At 39.4% G+C, this 18,649-nt stretch overlaps 1 protein-coding gene across 1 annotated transcript in view; it reads left to right on the plus strand.

The window, feature by feature from the left end:
• ARHGEF28 (Rho guanine nucleotide exchange factor 28) overlaps positions 1-18,649 on the plus strand; it is a 130,773-nt gene that overhangs the window by 12,235 nt on the left and 99,889 nt on the right. Inside the window, exons 2-3 of the mRNA XM_021716157.1 lie at positions 9,290-9,411; positions 16,467-16,747. Of these exons, the coding sequence (XP_021571832.1) occupies positions 9,290-9,411; positions 16,467-16,747 (403 nt within the window). The remainder of the gene's footprint in view (positions 1-9,289; positions 9,412-16,466; positions 16,748-18,649) is intronic.

An 18,649-nucleotide genomic window follows, 5' to 3' on the forward strand; every position in this document is an offset into this window, starting at 1 on the left:
GGCCGCTGCCCTCCAGGCTGGGCGACCGAGTGAGACTCCGACTCAAAAAAAAAAAAAAGAAAGCCATTGGTGACGGTGATGGGCACCTTTCAGTGGAGTGCTAGGAACTGAACCTTAAAGTAAGTCTTACTCATCCTGTGGTGGTTAGTCACTCTCGAGAAGTCTTTCTGCTGTGTTTGTAAAGTTCTAGATGTAAAACAAACCACGATGAATGAATGGACGAATGAATGAAGCCAAGCTGCCCAGCTGTGGCTAAGAGATGTCTGGGCTGAGAGGCCCTCACCCGGCGTTGGCAGGCGAGGCCCGGCACCCACAGCGGGCCAAAGCAGGCCAGCGGCAGGTTTGCAGAAAACTGCCTAAGCTGGCTTTGTTTGTGTCTGGGCGTGGGTCTCTTGCATAACCAGTCAAGTAGGCCACATTTTCCTTCAGCGACCAGGTCCTTAGCTTCTTGAGGGAGAGGTGGGTTCAGTTAGAAATCAGTTTGCAGAGGTCTAGGCTGGGCTGCGCTCTTAGCTCCTTCCTGCTAGATTTGGGTGGTGGCCATGGAAGAGAGAAGGGAGGGGTCCTGCCCCCCTTCAGGTGCCAGTTCTCCTTCTCTCAGGGGTGAAGTGTACTGACGCGGTGGTCTCTGCTGTGTCGCCTGACTAGAGCATCCCGCACAGCAAAGACGTGCTGATGAACATTTCTGGAAACTTCAGCCTTGGGGAGCCCTTGCGGAGTCACCTGGATCACGTTGCAAAGCCACGCGCGGAGGCCAGGGCGGCGCTGGGGATCCCCTCGGAGCTGCTGTTTATCCTCCAGGCGCTCTGCTCCGGGAAGCTGGCCCGCGTCCACCGCATCGTGTCAGAACATCTCCGTTTCTGCAACCCTCCCTTTGTTCCTGAGAAGCGCTGTCTCTGATTGTCTGACTTGCTTCTTTGTTCATCCTGCAGTTCTAGTCCCTCCCGTTTCGGGAGCTCTCCTCCTTGAGCCGTCGGAGGCAAATCCTAGGGGCCGTTTGACAGTTTCTCTTTTCTCTTTGCGTTTTACGTTTTTCAGTTGCCATGTTCGAAAGAGACTCCAGAATTTCTTAACATGGGCTAAGTCTGAAATAAAAGTTACACTTCCAGTGCTTTTCATGAAGCAGATGGAATGTTTTACGCATGCCAGTGGCCTTGGGTTGTTTTCAAACATGTGAAGTTATAGCCAAGTTTGAGTTATTATTATTTTTTTTACAGAATCAGAACCACATAAAAGTGTCAAAACTATACAAACTCATTTACTCTTATAATAATAACAAACATTTACATAGTGCTTACTATGGGTCAAAGTCTACCTAATCACTTAAAATATTCTATCTTTCACAACAATCCTGTGAGATAGATAAAATATTGCCCTTATTTTACAGATCAGGAAATGGAGGCACAGAGAGGTTAAATAACTTGCCCAAGGTCACACAGCTAATAGATGGTGGAGCCAGAAACTAGAACCCAGGCAGTCTGGCTCCTGGGCCTGTGCTCAGAACCACTGCAATGTATTGCTCTTCATGAATCTAAAATCTGAAGCCAATATTTTTTATGGGAGTTGAACTTCGGCTACTCCTATATTAGCTTTCTAATATGGGTTTACTAAATATTAAAACTTACTACTATCAGTAAAACTATCAAGTTAACTTTTCTGCTAAGAAAATTTTTTATAAGACAGTATTAACTTAAGACAAAGAGCTGCTTTTCTTTTTTTATTTTATTTTTTGAGTTGGAGTCTCACTCTGTCACCCAGACTGGAGAGCAGTGGCCGTTCCCGGCCTGCTGGGCTCCGGCGATCCTTCCGTCTCAGCCTTCCGAGTAGCTGGAACTACAGGTGCGTGCTACCACGCCCGGCTAACTTATTTATTTATTTATTGTGGAGATGAGGTCTCGCCAAGTTGCCCAGGTGGGTCTCAAACCCGCGGGTTCAGGCAGTCTGCTCACCTTGGCCTCCCAAAGCACAGGATCACAGGCTGAGCCACCGAACCTGGCAGAGCTGGCATTCTTACTGCAGATTATTTCTGTATGCACATTGAAAAGGACTTGAGGGACATTTTGGGGGACAATAATTTTTCACTTAATTTGCCACTAAAGTACTTACATGTTGAAGTAATAGTCATATTTCTCAAAACTCTTGGAAAGATATGTTGTTTTTTTAAAATGAAACCATCATAACTTTTTCTTTGAATGGGCTGAAACACAGTAGAGCAATCCACCACTGTATTATGTGTAGCTGATGATGATTTGAAAGTATTCTTTAAGACTTATCTTTTCACAGTCGGTCTTACTCTGCTGGCTTGAAGCCCATTGTTCGCAGTGACTGGAGCTGAAGTTAAGAGAGGTGGAGAGGTGGTCCTGGGAGTCTGTGCCATTTTTTGGTTTGTGTCTACTTCTAGATCCTGTTGTATTGAGGTGTCCTTTGACAACTGAAGGCTGTGGACCCTCCAGAGAAATCTTAAAAGGACATCTGTACTAATTTTTTAAGTAGTGGCAGTAAGAGACCAACTAAATCTCCAAGGAAGGGTCTGGGTGCTCGAAATAGGGAGGAGACGCTTCCCCACTGCATGTGTTCTGCATAGACGTGTTTGTTCTTCACGACAAAACTTACTGTCTCAGTGGAGTCATTACCTGAGTGACAGGTTGATGACATGGGCTGGGCCACTTTTCCAAAGTGTAGGATGATTTCCTCTGGGAGCAGTCCACCTGGGAGAAGGCTAACTTAACACTTGACACTGAGTCAGTCAGGCAGGCATTTTGTTTTCAACTTTCTTTTGATCTTTCTGTTGGTGGAAGGAGACAGTCTCTGTGTGATACCCCTGCTCTAACACTTTTTAAATCTATCAGAATCTCCCTTTATAACAAAGAGAGGGCAGGACTCCCAGACTCTCAGCTTTGACAGGTAACTGTAGCTAGAATACAATTTCATTGTTTTAGTATGTATAATTCCCTTCTACTTTTGACAGGGAATACTGGCTTTTTGTGTACAGTGAAAATGAGGTAGTTCTTTTTTTATGTATTTTATTTGCTATTTATTTTTATTTTTATTTTAGTTAGAGTCTCACTTGGTCGCTCAGACTGGAGTGCAGTGGCCGCTCCCGGCCACCACAGCCTCGACCCGCTGGGCTCCGGCGATCCTTCCGCCTCAGCCTTCCAAGGAGCTGGAACTACAGGGGCACGCTGCCATGCCCGGCTAATTTTTTGATTTATTGTAGAGACGAGGTCTCGCCAAGTTGCCCAGGCGGGTCTCGAACCCATGGGCTCAGGCAATCCACTCACCTTGGACTCCCAAAGCGTGGGATTACAGGCTGAGCCACCAAGTCCGGCCTATATTTTATCTTAAAGATGTGGAGTTCAATTCAGGATTAGGTATACAAGTGGGCATTATACAGGTGAAGTTTGGGCCTCCCTTTGGTCCCCATTTTGGCCTGGTTTGAGATCAGGGACCCTTAATGATGTTGTGTCTTCCCTCCCCTTCCCAGCAATATCCCTTTACCGTCAATCCCTTTCTTACAGTATTATGGTAAATGTTCAGGGTCCACGTATAAGCGCGAACATGTGGTACTCTGTGCTTTGTTTCTGTGATAGACCACTGAGTATAATAGACTCTAAACCCATCCAAGTTGTTGCGAAGTCCATATGTTTGTCCTTCTTTGTTGCTGTGTAATATTCTATCATGTATATGTACCACATTTTTAAAAAATCCAGTCCAGTTTCCATGGGCAGCACTGTCGGTTCTGTGTTTTTGCTATTGTGAATAGCGCCATAATAAACATGTGTGTGCAGGTATCTTTTTTGTAGAATGCTTTGAGTTCCTCCGGGTATATTCCCAGTAGGGGAATTGCTGGGTCACGTGGAAAGTCGATTTCTAGTTCTTTCAGAAATTGCTGCACTGTTTTTCATAGAGGCTGAACTAGTTTATATTCTCACCCAACAGTGTAGACGCGTTCTGTTTTCTCCACATCCTCATCAACATCTGTCGTTGTTTGTTTTATTAATGATGACCATTCTTACTGGGATTAGGTGGTATCTTAGTGTGGTTTTGATTTGCATTTCTCTGATGATTACTGAGAGTGGGCACTTTTTCATGTGTCTGTTGGTTGCCCGTATATCTTCTTTTGAGCAATGTCTATTCATGTCTTTTGCCCATTTTTTAATGGGGCTGTTTGGGGTTTTTTGTTTGTTTGTTTGTTTGTTTTTTAACCTTTTGGCATGTTTGGGTTCCTTGTAGTTCCTGGATGTTAGGCCTTTGTCAGATATATAGTTGGCAAATAATTTTTTTCCATTCTGTGAACTGTCTTCCCATTCTCTTGATGGTTTCTTTTGCTTTGCAGAAGCTTTTCAGTTTGACTATCTTATCTCTTATGGCATGGACACCTGGGGTTTTGATTAGGAATTGGTTGTCTTATCTCACTTGACTGTCTTATCTCTTATGGCATGGACACCTGGGGTTTTGGTTAGGAATTGGTTGTCTACTTCGATTCCTATAAGGTATAGCTTGCATTTTCTAAGGTTCTTATAGTTTGAGGTTTTACATTTAGGTCTTTGATCCACTTTTGTTTATGGTGATAGGTAGGGGTCCTGTTTCAATCTTCTGCATGTGATCAGCCAGTCTTCTCAGCACCACTTACTGAATAGGTTCTCCTTTTCCCAGTGGTTGTTATGGAGGCTGTCAAAGATGAGTTGGTTGAGAAATTGAGGCTTTGCTTCCTGTTCTATTGGTCCATATGCCTGTTCTTGTACCAATGTCAGGCTGTTTTGATTATTGTAGCCTTATAGTAAAGTTTAAAGTCTGTAAGTGTGATACCACCTGCTTTGTTTCTTTTGCTAAGGATTGTTTTGGATATTCGTGGTCATTTATGTTTCCATATGAATTTCTGTAAGGTAATTTTTAGGTCTGAGAAGAATGATGTTGATAATTTAATGGGTATTACATTGAGTCTTTAGGTTGCCTTTGGTAGTATGGACATCTTAACAATGTTGATTCTTCCTATCCATGAGCATGGAATATTTTTCCGTTTGTTTGTGTCTTCTTGGATTGCTATGAGCAGTGTTTTGTCATTTTTATTGTAAAGGTCTTTCACTTCTCTGATTAGGAAGGTGCCGAGGTATTTCTTTTTCTTTTTCTTTCTTTCTTTCTTTTTTTTTTTTGTGGCTATTGTGAATGGGATTGTGCTTTTTATTTGGTTCTCTGCCTGTTTGTTGGTAGTATATAAGAATGTGACTGTCGCCGGGCTCAGTGGTGGCTCAGCCTGTAATCCCACGCCTTTGGGAGGCTGAGGTGAGTGGATTGCCTGAGCCCGCGGGTTCAAGACGCGCCTGGGCAGGCGAGACCTCATCTCTACAATAAATCAAAAAAATTAGCCGAGCATGGTAGCGTGTGTCTATAGTTCCAGCTCCTTGGAAGTGTGAGGCGGAAGGATCGCCGGAGCCCAGCAGGGAGAGGCTGCGGCGGCCGGGAGCAGCACTGCACTCCAGTCTGGGCGACCGAGTGAGACTTCAACTCAAAAAAAAAAAAAAGATGCGATTGTCCTTTGCACATTTATTTTGTACCCTGAGACTTTGCCAAAGTCCTTTATCAGTGCAAGCAGGTTGTTGACAGATTCTCTTAGATTTTCGAGGTATAGGATCGTATCATCAGCAAAGAGGGATAAATTAACTTCTTCTTTTCCTATTTGGATACCCTTGATTTTCTCTTGACTAGTTGTTATTGCTAGGACTTCCACCACAACGTTGAACAGGAGGGGTGAGAGTGGGCAACCTTGTCTTGTTCCAGTTTTCAGGGGAAATGTTTCCAGTTTCTTTCCATTTAGCAATATGCTGGCTGTGGGTTTATTGTGGATGGCACTTACTATTTTGAAGTATGTTCCTTCTATGCCTAGGAGCTCAAGGGTTTCTATCAAGAAGAGATGCTGGATTTTAGCAAAAGCCTTTTCGGCATCTAATGATATAATCATGTGGTTCTTGTTTTTACATCTATTGATGTATTTAATGACATTTATGGTCTTGTGGATGTTAAACCTGCCCTTCATCCCAGGGATGAAGCCTACTTGGTCATGGTGGATGAGATAGTTCTTTTTTTTTTGAGTCAGAGTCTTACTCTGTTGCTCAGGTGGAGTGCAGAGGCATGCTCATGGCCACCGCAGCCTCAACCTGCTAGGCTCAGTTGATCCTTCCACCTCAGTTTTCCAAGTAGCTGAAACTACAGGCACGTACCACCACACTTGGCTAATTTTTTTTGATTTATTATAGAGATGAGGTCTCACCAAGTTGCCCAGGCTGGTCTCGAGCCTGTAGGCTCAGGCAGTCTTCTCACCTTGACCTCCCAAAGTGCTGGGATTATAGGCATGAGCCACCACGCCCGGCCAGAGATAGTTCTTAATATTAGAGTTATGTCTTAAATAAAAAATAAGTTCATCTGAGAGGGGAGTTCATCTGAGAATAAGTACTAAAAGATGTATTAATATAGGTTATGTATAAATATGAAAAAATGGTGAATTAGGCAGAGGAATGACAAAAGCTTGGGGAGGAGTGTGGGTCTAATATCTAATATAGTTAATATTGTAGAGATTAATAATTTTTTGGAACCAGATTTGCTTTGGAATTCAGAATTCTCAGATCTTTCTGGGCATGATGTTTAGACTGCGTGTGATATGACTCCTAGGACAATGCACTCATCAAGCATGTTAATATTTCTACACAAAGATGTATAAATATTCACCCCCAACTGGGGCCATTAAAGACTATATACATGGTCCAATATTAATTCTAGTCAGATTTTACCACAAAAATTGTTTTTGAACCAAACTTTTTGGGGGAAGTAATTGACTTTCAGAGCTTTCTGGATTTCAGAATTACAGATAAGATGTGGTGGCCCTGTCTTCATAACTAAATTACATCATTTTCTAAAACCTTAATCAAATTAATCATGTAGAAAACAAATGAAACCCCAACTTGGACACAGTAAGCAGACTCCACCATCTTTTAATTTATTTTCCTGCTTGGATAGGATCTCCTTATAGATTTAGACCTGCCACATGGGGCCAGGTAGATTTGCTTGTTAAAGAAAGTTGAACCAAGTGCCTTTTAACTGTGTGTATGAAACAGCAGCAGTTTCTGGTCCGATCCATCCTTGAAGCAAGTGGTCAGAGTTTTGAACAAGTAGCTAAGAGCATGGCTGTTGGTGACTAGGTAATACATTCACTGGCACCACACAATTTGGAGTAATATTTCACTTGGTTCTATGTCTTAAAAAATCAGTCCATCAGTTGTTTGCAGTTGTCTTGTTAGATATCTTGTTAGTTCCCAGGTCAGGCCAAGTACTAATGAAGTCTTAATTTTTCAGTAGTTAAAAAGGTGCTTGGTCTATTGCCAGGCCATTGCGGCCATTGCCTTGCTAAGCTGTGGCGTGGCCATGTGCTCTTTGAGCTGTGGCCAGGCCATGTTTCCTGGCTTTGACCCCTTGGGGAGGTGAATCTCTTCTTTCTCTCTCAAATTTACTTTCTAAGCAAACTATATTGTCTAACCTAAAAAAAAAAAGGAACATGAACAGTCTCACAGATGTGATGGCAGAAATACCAGGTGTTTACAGTCTGTGAACCTGTGCCACTGGAGAGCAGTGAAACTGGACTTATAACACTTCAGAAGACCATGCTGAGCTATTAATGACTGTTTTTAAAACATTACATAAAATGACAGATGAGCAAGTATTTTCTAACCTAAGGACATATTGAAAGTGTTTTGTCAGGTTCTTGACTTATGACCTTTGGAACCTTGCTTTTCTTTTGTGTGATTATAATTAAGATGTATAGTAATTGATCATAAAGGTTATACTTGTGAAGTATTTGTGAGCTTTGTATATTATATCGCTAGCTATTTAAATACATTGATATAAAATCCATTATGTGTATAAGAAATCTTTTTCCTCTTACACTGCATATTTCCTCAAAAAGCTTAATAAAATATCACTTCAATATTGAGCAGATTTAGATGTGGGAAGTCAGGGCCATTTGGCTTGTACGATTCATATATCTTTGAAACTTTGATAATGTCATCCAGGACCTCTATGAAAGAGTAGAATTTCTTGCTCAGGTACGTCAGCTTAACAGCTGTGACAGTTTTTTCATTTCTTGATTCACTCCCATGGGCTTCCTCAGATTTTATGCTGTGGCATAGATAAGACAGGCAGTGGGACCTGTGCGATTTTTAGTGGAATAGTGGCAACACAATCTTTTAGTAATTACTCAAGAAGACTTACTGGAATGTGAGATGACATTTACTATGGATGTAACTTTGGATCTACCCTGTTAAAGTCATTTGCAAATATTAACGATCTGTTATTAGTATAATGTATTATGATTAGTATTAATCATCTTACACTTTACACTGAACATGGCTAAAAATTACTGTGCATAATACTAACAAATATAATAATGGTAGTGACAAATAATATTTACTGAGCACTTAGTGTCAGGCATGTATCAAGCGCTCTACATGTCTGAACTTGTTTAATCCTCATAATCGCCCTATGAGGAAAGCATAATAATAATCTGCTTTTATGGATGAGGAAACTTTGTGAAGATATCTGGAGACTTGGTAAATTAGCCAGAGTCACAGAAATAAGGCCTTCTAGCTTGACTATGTTTCATTGCGTTCAACTCTTCACTCCCTCAATTACAGTAACATCTTACCTCTCTGGGACTCAACTTTGAGCATCCGTTTGGAGCAAAGCGAAGGACATAGGAAGCATGCAGAACATCTCTGTCATTAAGATAGTCGGCAGACTCTGTGTGTGTGAGATTGTGCATGCTCAGCAAGCAGGACCTCGCCAGAACTGCTCTTCTTTGTACTCTCTGGGGTTCTTTAGTCAAGGATCATTGAGTCTGAACACATCAGTGAAGCCTGAGTATCACAGTACAGTCACTAATGCGCCCAAGTTATTAATAAAGAGGAGTGAAATTTAGTTTAATTTAGTAGAAATTGAAGGCAAAGATCTCATTGATTTCACAGAGGCCTCTAGGGACGAGGAAAATGGTGCTTGAAGTGGACAAATATTTATCTATTTCAAACTATTCATTCTACATGAAGGTTCTAGATAACTGAGAGGGTTTGGGTGTAGAAGAGAAAATACTTGCATGTGGGTCTTAAAATGTGAAGACAGCAAAATGCCATTTTTTTAAAAAGTGCCTTCTTGATTTTTTTCTTTTGGCTAGACCAAGAAAGTAAAGCTTGACTGAACAAATATCTTCTACATAATTGTCCTGTTTTCTTTTTTTTCTTTCCTCTAGATCGCTCCTTTGCTGTCCTCAAAAAGTCCAAGCAGCCCTCCACGCTGTTTGCTGCAGGCCAGCTTTCTGACATGCTGAACGGAGGTGATGAAGTCTATGCTAACTGTATGGTGATTGATCAGGTAGGCCACCGCTGACGTTACCAGGTAGATCTCTGCCCCTCCCTAAAACCTGAGCACGTGAGGAATAGAGTCAGCACTGTTGCGTTCCTCTGACAGTTTTCACCTAAGAGCAGCAGAAGGGATGCTGCCGTGGAGTCTCATTGTACGAGTATTTGACTTAGGCCGCTCCTTGAGAATGCAACGTGCCTCACCCGAACAGAAATCACTGCCAGGGAGGGGTCTTGAGACACTGCCAGATGGTCGGAGGGTGAGAGCTCTTCAGTGGGGCCACAGTAAGAACTGACAACTAGCAGCTAATATCTTCTCACAGCTTTTCAAAAACAATGTGCCTGTGACTTGATTGAGCAAGATTTGTCTTCCAATCCAGCAAATGGTGATGAACAGGCGCTGGGTCCCAGCTCCATAGGATGCTGTCACTTAAATTTTGTTTAATCCTTCCAACACATCTGTTAACATGTGTCCAAGTGGTAGAGCTTTACTTTCTTTCTTTTTTTTTTTTTTGAGAAAGCAGGATTTATTGAGAGGACAGAAAACAGAAGGGGTTACCAGAGCTCTGCCTTCAAAACAGAATGCTATCATGTTACAGAGAAGCTGGATCCTTTGAAGATTTTCCACCCATTCCCTGATAGAGACTTTGAGTTAAATCTCATAGAAGCAAATGGTTTGAGTGTACTAACATCTCCTTGCCTTTTGTTCTTTTCTCTAGCTCAGTGATCCTCAAATTTTAGTGTTTATAAAAATTAAAATATATAGATTTGGAGATTTCACTGCACCCTAATTACCAATGATTTAAGGAATTTTCAAAGGATCTTGACAGCACACGATTTCTGCAATTATCTACTGACTTTAAAGTCTAATCCTCATATAAGATGCACCATATGTATATTACACATGTGTGTATATATATATATATATATATAAACACACACACACTCTCTCTCATTGGGCAGTAAGGCATGTTACCTTTTTATGTTGTTGTTATTATGCATATATTAAACCCTATTACTTATAAAAATGTTTTATATGATAGGAATATTTTTTGTGTCTGATAGATCTCAATTTCAGCCCTTTAGTTGAACATCTCTGCGTTTTCCTTTCATGTTATAAAGCATCATTACATCAAACACATAATATAAATGTCATAGGTTGGGATGGTCTTCATAATGACAGAAAAACCAATACATTGAAATGGACATCAGCTGTAAATAACTGGTATAGTTGTTTTGGTATAAACAAACTGAATCAGTCACAGTTATAGAAATCTAGAATGAGACATGGAGTTTAAGACAAAGTAGGAGTTCTGAGGACATTCTTTCAAGATGGGGTGCCCTTGGACTTGGTGTGTGCTAACCATATTCTGATATCAGTGAATGAATTAATTAGTTTCCAGCTTTATTGAAGTATAATTGATAAATAAAAATTACATATATTTAAGGTATACAGTGTGGTGTTTTTATATAAATATTCATTGTGAAGTGATGACCACAGTCAAACTAATTTAGCATATGCATCAACTCACACACCATTTTTTTTGTGGTGGGAATGCTTAAGATCTGTTGTCTTGGTAAATTGCAAGTATAGAATGCATTATTACTAACCATAGTCACCATGCTGTACATTAGGTCTCAAGAACTTATTCATTGTATAACTGAAAGTTTGTACCCTTTGATCATCATCTCACCATTCTCCCATACTTCTAAGCCCTGGTAACCAAACCACTCTTCTACTTGCTGTTTCTATGAGTTTGACTTTTTTGCATTCCACATAGAAGTCAGATTACGCAGTATTTATCTTCCTGTATTAGGGCTTATTTAACTTGTCTTCTGATTCATCCATGTTATCGAAAATGGCAAGATCTCCTTCTTTTTAAGGCTGAATAATATTCGTGTGTGTGTGTGTGTGTGTATGTGTTCTGTGATATTTGTGAAATATCTAGTCATGCATTAAATAACGATGTTTCGGTCAATGATGGACTGCATACTCCTATACAAAGGTAATCCCATAAGATTATAATACCATATTTTGATCGTACCTTTTCTGTTTAGATACACATATACTTACCACTGTATTATAACTGCCTACAGTTTTTTAGTACACTAGCATTCTGCACAGGTTTATGACCTAGAAGCAGCAGACTATATCGGACAGCCTAGCAATAGGCTGTCCCATCTAGGTTTGTATAGGTACACTCTATGGTGATCTTACAACAATGAAATCACCGAAGAATGCACTTCTGCAAGCATATCCTCCTATTAAGCAAGTCAGACTGTATTTATTCTTGGGATCTCCAGAATGATGTCTTTTTGTTTGCTCACAGGATGACTGGTAGCTGGCAACCCTTAGGTAGCTTTAAGGAGATGGCTGGTCACAGGGAAAACAAGACAGGATTAGAGGATTGGGACTTTCAGCCCCACCCCAGTCCTTTAGAGGGGAGAGGATTGAAAGTTTAGTCGATCACTAATGGCTAATGATTTAAACAAGCATGCCTATGTAATGAAACATCCATAAACCCAAAAGGCCTGGGAGTGAGAGCTTCCAGATAGCTTAACAGTGGAGGCTTCTGGAAGGTGACATGCTGGGGAGGGATGGAAGCTTCTTGTCCCTTACCCCCTTTCTTGTCCTATACATCTCTTCCAACTGGTTGCTTATGTGTATTCTTTGTGATATCCTTTATAATAAACCAGTAAAAGTGTTTCCCTGAGTTATGTGGGCTAGCAAATTAATGAAACCTGAGGAGGGGGCTGTGGGAACCCCAATTTATAGATGGTCAGTGAAACAATCTGCGGCTTGTGATTGTCATCAGAAGTGGAGTGCAGTCTTAGGGGACAGGGCCCTCAGCCTGTGGGACCTGATACCGTCTCTAGGTTTATAGTGTCAAAACTGAATTGAATTAGAGGCTTGCTTGCCTGGTGTGTGTGGGAAAAAACCCGCAATTTGATCACAGAGGTGCTCTGTGTTGATTGTTGAATAAGAGAATAGAGAAAACACTTTGTTTCTTTCCTATATCAGCAGAAAAATCACACACACACATCTCATTTTTTTTGTTCATCTGTGACGGACACGTAGGTTGATTCCATATCTTAGCTGTTGTGAACAGTGTACCAAGAGTCCCTTTTTTCTATATTCTCGCCAACACTTATTTTTTTGATTTTTGGTGATGACCACCCTAACAGGTGTGAGGTGATAATATCTCATTATAGTTTTAATTTACATTTTCCTAATGATTAGTGATATTTAACACCTTTTCATATACCTCTTGGACATTCGCATGCCATTTTTGGGAAAATGACCTTTTTGGAAAATTTCAGGTCCTTTGCCCGTTTTTGTCCGTTTAGCTCTTATAGTATCTGAGTTTCTTATGTATTTTGGGTATTAACTCTATCAGAAACATGGTTTGTAAATATTTTCTCCTGTTCTGTAGCCTGTCTTTTAATTTGTGGTTTCCTTTGCTGTGCAGAGACCTTTTAAGTTTGGTGCAATCCCATTTCTTTACTTTTCTTTTGTGCTTTTGGTGTCACATCCAAGAGGTCATTGTCAACACCAATGTTATGGAGGTTTTCCCTATGCTTTTTTTTTTTTTTTAAGAGTTTTATGGTTTCAGGTTTTACATTAAAGTCTACTACATTTTGAGTTGATTTTTGTGTATGATACAAGATAGGGATCCAGGTTCATTTTTTAAAAATATGTAGATATCCAGTTTTCTTAGATCTTTTAGTGAAGGACCCATCCTTTCTTTGTTGTATTAATATATTTTTGGTGCATTTGTCAAAGTTTAGTTAACCATATTTGTGTGTATATTTCTGTACTTGCTGTTCTTTTCCATTCACTGATATGTTTGTCCCTATACCAGTTCCATATTTTTTGATTTCTAGAGCTTTGTAAAATAATTTGAAATCAGAAAGTGTGATGTTTCCAGCTTTGTTCTCCTTGCTAAAGATTGCTTTAGCTATTCTGGGTCTTCTGTGATTCCTTGCAAATTCTAAGATTTTTTTTCTATTTCTGTAATGAAGCATGCAGTGGGAATTTTGATGGGAATTGCGTAGGATCTGTAGATCACTTTGCGTGGTATGGATTTTGAACATCAGTTCTTCCAATCCATGAACACAGGATGTCTTTTCATTTATTTGTGTCTTCAATTTCTTTTATCAGTGTTTTATTGTTTGTTTTTAGTGTACACATTTTTGCCATGTTCAGATTTTAATGGATCTTTTCTGTTAACATATTTTCTTAGCAGTTTAAATAAAATACTTTTTGAGTCCTTATTCTTCCTCTGAACTTTAGTAACTACTATAGCATTTCTGTTTACCTCAAGTAACTAAATTATAAATGACTCCTCATGTGAGGAAAACAATGTTTTTGGATGTTTTTAAGATACGTTAACATACAAAATTTACCAAACCAGATGAGGTTAGAAAATAATTTCTGTTTGGGAATATTTTGAGTGAGAGAAGTATTGCTTGAATAATGTGAAGCCAAAAAAAAAAAAAAAAAAATCAATGCATTGAAAAGGAACTCAAACAGGCTAATTCAATAAACCGAAATATGCCAAACTGCCAAATTTGTGTGATGAAAACAAAGAAGTAAAACTGAATCTGCATCAAAATCACAAAGTTTGTAGTATAGTCCTCACCCTGAAACCTAAAAACATCACTAGTCTTTTTTTTTCTTTTGAGATGAATCTCACTCTGTCGCCCAGACTGGAGTGCAGTGGCACGATCACAGCTCACTGCAGCCTCAACCTCCTGGGCTCAGGCGATCCTTCCGCCTAAGCCTCCTGAGTAGCTGAGGCCCCAGGTATGCACCACCATGCTGGTCTAATTTTCATTTTATTTTATTTTTCCAGAGCTGAGGTCTTGCTATGTTGCCTAGGCTAGTCTCAAACTCCTGGGCTCAAGCAGCCCTCCTAGTTTGGCCTCCCAAGGTGCTGGGATTACAGGTCTGAGCACCACACCCAGCCTAAAAATATTGCTAGTTTATACTGCTATTTCTCATTAACTCTCAAGGTTATAAATTTACCCAATGAGAAAATTCACATGATGGAAACTACTTTGAAAGTGTACTGTTACATAAACTACTTTCATAATTTCAGTATAAAGAAATCCCATATACCCTTTACCTCAATTCCTCAAATGTTAGTATTTGACCACATTTCACTTTATTCTCTGATTGTGTATTGTATACAAATGGTTAAATACGTATGTAAATATTTTTTAATCATTTGAAAATACATTAAAAATATGGTGTCCCCTTGCCCCTTAATCTTTCATGGTGCCTTTTCCTAAAACATGAACAGTCTCTTGCGTAAAAGCATAGTATAGTTACTGAAACCAGAAGTGTGTCATTGATAACAATACTATTAGTTATCTCTAAACCTTATTCAAGTTTAGCGCGTTGTCCCAATAATGGTCTTTGTGGCCCCCCCCCAAAAAAAATTCCTTTGCACACGTGTTGCACTCAGTTGTAATATCTCTTGAGTGTCCTTTAATCTTGGGGCGTTTCCTCCGTCTTAGTCCTTTATGACATTCATATTTTTGAGGACGACAGACCAGTTTTTTTGCTTTTGCTAGAATGTCCTTCCATTTTGGTTTGCTTGCTGTTCTTTTATCATTGGATTCAGGCTACGTGTGTTTGGCAGGAATACTATGGAAATGATGATGAGCTCCTCTTAGTGCATTATATCAGGAGATACAGGACATCAATTTGTCCATTACTGGTGACTGTATCTTCAACATACAGGATTTCTTTTTAGTAAAATTGCTGTGTGGTTTTTTTTTTTTTTTTTAAATTATTAAGCTTCTTGTTGGGAAATACTTTGAGTCTCTGTAAATATCCTATTACTCATTAGACTTTCACCCATTAGTTTGGGAATTCATTGATGGTTTAACCTTAATAAATTATGATGATGATATATGATGATTTAAAATTCTTTTAAATCCCGTTTTGCAGCTTTCCCCCTTCATTGCCCTATCTCTAAATGGTGTCCCTGTCTCCTTTTTGCTGTCTTCTTCCCCAGAAGTGATGCCTTTTAATGGCTGCCATCGCAAATCACAAGTACTTTTAGGCCCCTTTCTTTTTTTTTGAGTTGGAGTCTCACTCTGTCGCCCAGACTGGAGGGCAGTGGCCGCTCCCGGCCACCCCAGCCTCGACCTGCTGGGCTTTGGCGACCCTTCCCCCTCAGCCTTCCGAGGAGCCAGAATTACGGGCACGCGCTACCACGCCCGGCTGATTTTTTGATATATTGTAGAGATGAGGTCTCGCTGCCCAGGCAGGTCTCGAACCCGCGGGCTCAGGCCATCCACTCACCTCAGCCTCCCAAAGGCGCAGGATTACAGGCTGAGCCACCGAACCCGGCTTAGACCCCTTTCTTAGAGCAAGTGTTTTGATCAACCAGAACTCTTTTTCATGCATGTAGGCTGGGCTTTCTCTTTCTGGTGATGGTTTTAGTTAGCTTTTGGGCTCTCTACTTGCTCCTTTCTCTCTCTGCTGTTCAGATTTTTCCCAGGCTGCCCTTCCTCTCTTCCGTCTTAAGACAGGAACACAAAGGGTGGCTTGCTGGATTTTATGTTAATTATATCACTTACAGGTCACTTGAGGTTTGGAGCACTGTGTCTTCTAATTATGCTATGTACAGGCACTTTATGTAGTTTTATTTATTTATTTATTTTAGACATAGATTTATATCACCACTAGTACCTTGGTTAACCATATTCCTATGAACTAGTTCTGGAATAAAGCTGTATGCACTTTAGTTTTTTTCTTAAGTTCTTAAAACATTTTTAGTCAGTGGTTCATGACACTTTAAAAGCATATTCAGCTTCTGGTTTTGTAATAAAGAACAACTTTATAAAACATTCAGTTTGTCCTCTTCCTTGTTGTGAATTATGGGAGAGCAACCCTGTGAACAGAAACATAATATGTTTACATAAGACAAAGCAAGAACAAACAAAAAAGGTAAATAAGATGGAAAGTTTTTAAATTGGGAAAATTTTATTAATTCTTAGCTAAACCAATCTTAGTTGCTTTTGCTCATGAAATGTATTTTTTTCAACTTGCAGATTGGCGATTTGAATGTCAACTATATTAATACAGAGGGAATCAATGCCAACACCAGCCCTGGATCCATGGATTCCACTTTGGGGCCTCAGAGCTGCAAACACATCCTTCCTACTGACACCAGCCCCGGGTTGCACCCGTTAAGTGAGAACAATGAAGGGACGGCAAATACTGAGGCCCGATGGTCCTTCATGTCGCCGTCTACTTCATGTGCTTCCAACTTGAATCTTTCTTTGGGTCTGCATGGATTCGAAAAGGAGAAAAGTCACCTAAAGAAAAGAAGGTAAGTACTATATCTTAGAGGAAAATTGTAGACAGTCAAATAACCTTGCAGCTAGACATGAAAATTCTGTTTTTTAGTTTTTTTAATTGTTTCTACGACTTTTTATCTCTACATCAGAATGTTACCCCTTTTTAGGTTCCTATATTTGTTGATTAGAAATGAGAGACTTAAGAAGACTGACTAAAGTAACCAACTCAGGAAAACCACACGGAGTTACCAACTTACACTTATAGATTGGCAGAAATCAAGAAGTCTAACAATACCATGTTTTGGTGTGAGAGCAGATGCTGCTCCTACATACAGTTGACAGGAGTGACAATTGTAGAACAACTTTGGAAAATAACTTTATATTGTCTTGTAAAGTCAAATGTGCTTTTCTTCCTAGGAGACATATACATGAGTATTTATAGCAGCCTGAAATCACCCAAATATGGAATAGAAAACTAAACAATATATAGTTACACAATGGAATACTGTATATTAATGAAATGATTAAAATACAACTATATCTACATGTATAGTAATATGGATATCAGAAACTTGAAGTTGAACAAAAGTAAGCCACAAAATACTTTAGTTAGATTTCAGTTTTATAAAATTCAGAATCAAGCAATATATTATTATAGGGCACCTACACATGTGCATAGGCTATAAAGAAAAACAGTAGAATAAAGGGGGGGGAATCCCTAAATTCAAGATAGTCATTACATCTAGGGAGGGAAGTAGAAAAATAGGAATGGAATGGACTACAAGAGCGTTTCCATGGGATGGCCACTGTTCATGGTTGTGGCTCATAGGTGTTTTTTAAAAGTTATGTATTTATTTTATATTATACTACAATATGAAATTTATATTACTTTCAGTTACCTCACATGTATTTCCTTATATATGTAAAAATGTCATTAAGAAAATAGCTTCATTGCATCTGATACGATTGCATATATGTGTGTTTTTGCATGCGTGTGTGTCCAGATATGTATATCTCTATCTGTCTATGCATCCTATTGTCTCTTTTCTTTAGGGAATAGGCCAGTTTCTACGCATTTCATTTTATCCTGTTGACTGCTTTCCTTAGGGATTAGCCTATCTTCCCCACCCATGTCCTAGCCCTGTGATTATATGTTCATTTTCACATATAAAATTATAAACCAAAGTGAAAATAGAATGCATGCATATATCTGAGTGTATACATAAATATTTATCTGTGAATGAACATTCATGTAAGTGAATGGATATTCAGCAGAGAATTAATGGATTAGAAGAGAGGAAGAGAGAGGAACCAATCAATAGGTGCCCATCATTGTGCTATATTTTGCATTGATATACAACTCAAGATTGTAAAACTTTAAGTAACAGGTATTGTCTGATACATAAATAATAAAAGACTTACGTTAGGTTTCTATTTTGTGAATTACAGTTTTGTAGATGCTACAGACTTCTATTCTGAGGGTCATATAATTTATTGAACAGATTCTCTGTATCCACTAAGTGGACTACTTTTTTCTTTTAAGGAAAATACAATAAATGGGTTAATTCAGAGATTCATTTTTCTAGTTCTCTGTGTTTCAGAATCAAGAGGGTTTTAGTGTATTGTTAAAATCTTAATTCCAGAACTGTAACAACCAACAAAAAATACAGTTAAAACCGTATCGTGCATTAACATGCCCATGAAAGCTGTTGGCCTTGAATGAACCTGGAATGTGGGAGGTCAAATTCCTTCCTCTTAATGTTATAGTTATGAAAGTTAAATGCAGAAAGAAAAGTTGTTGTCAAGTAGAAGTGCTACCTGGTTCTGAGGTGGATTTTTCATGGGAATCGTTTTTTAAAGTCACTGAAAATGGTCACTTTGTATGGCGCATTTGAGACCGTGCTTGACTCCCTCTGAACTGAGTCTTGACACGA

This window comes from Carlito syrichta, unplaced genomic scaffold, assembly GCF_000164805.1.
Source record: "Carlito syrichta isolate Samal-C Ts95f unplaced genomic scaffold, Tarsius_syrichta-2.0.1 Scaffold308202, whole genome shotgun sequence".
Taxonomy (NCBI): domain Eukaryota; kingdom Metazoa; phylum Chordata; class Mammalia; order Primates; family Tarsiidae; genus Carlito; species Carlito syrichta.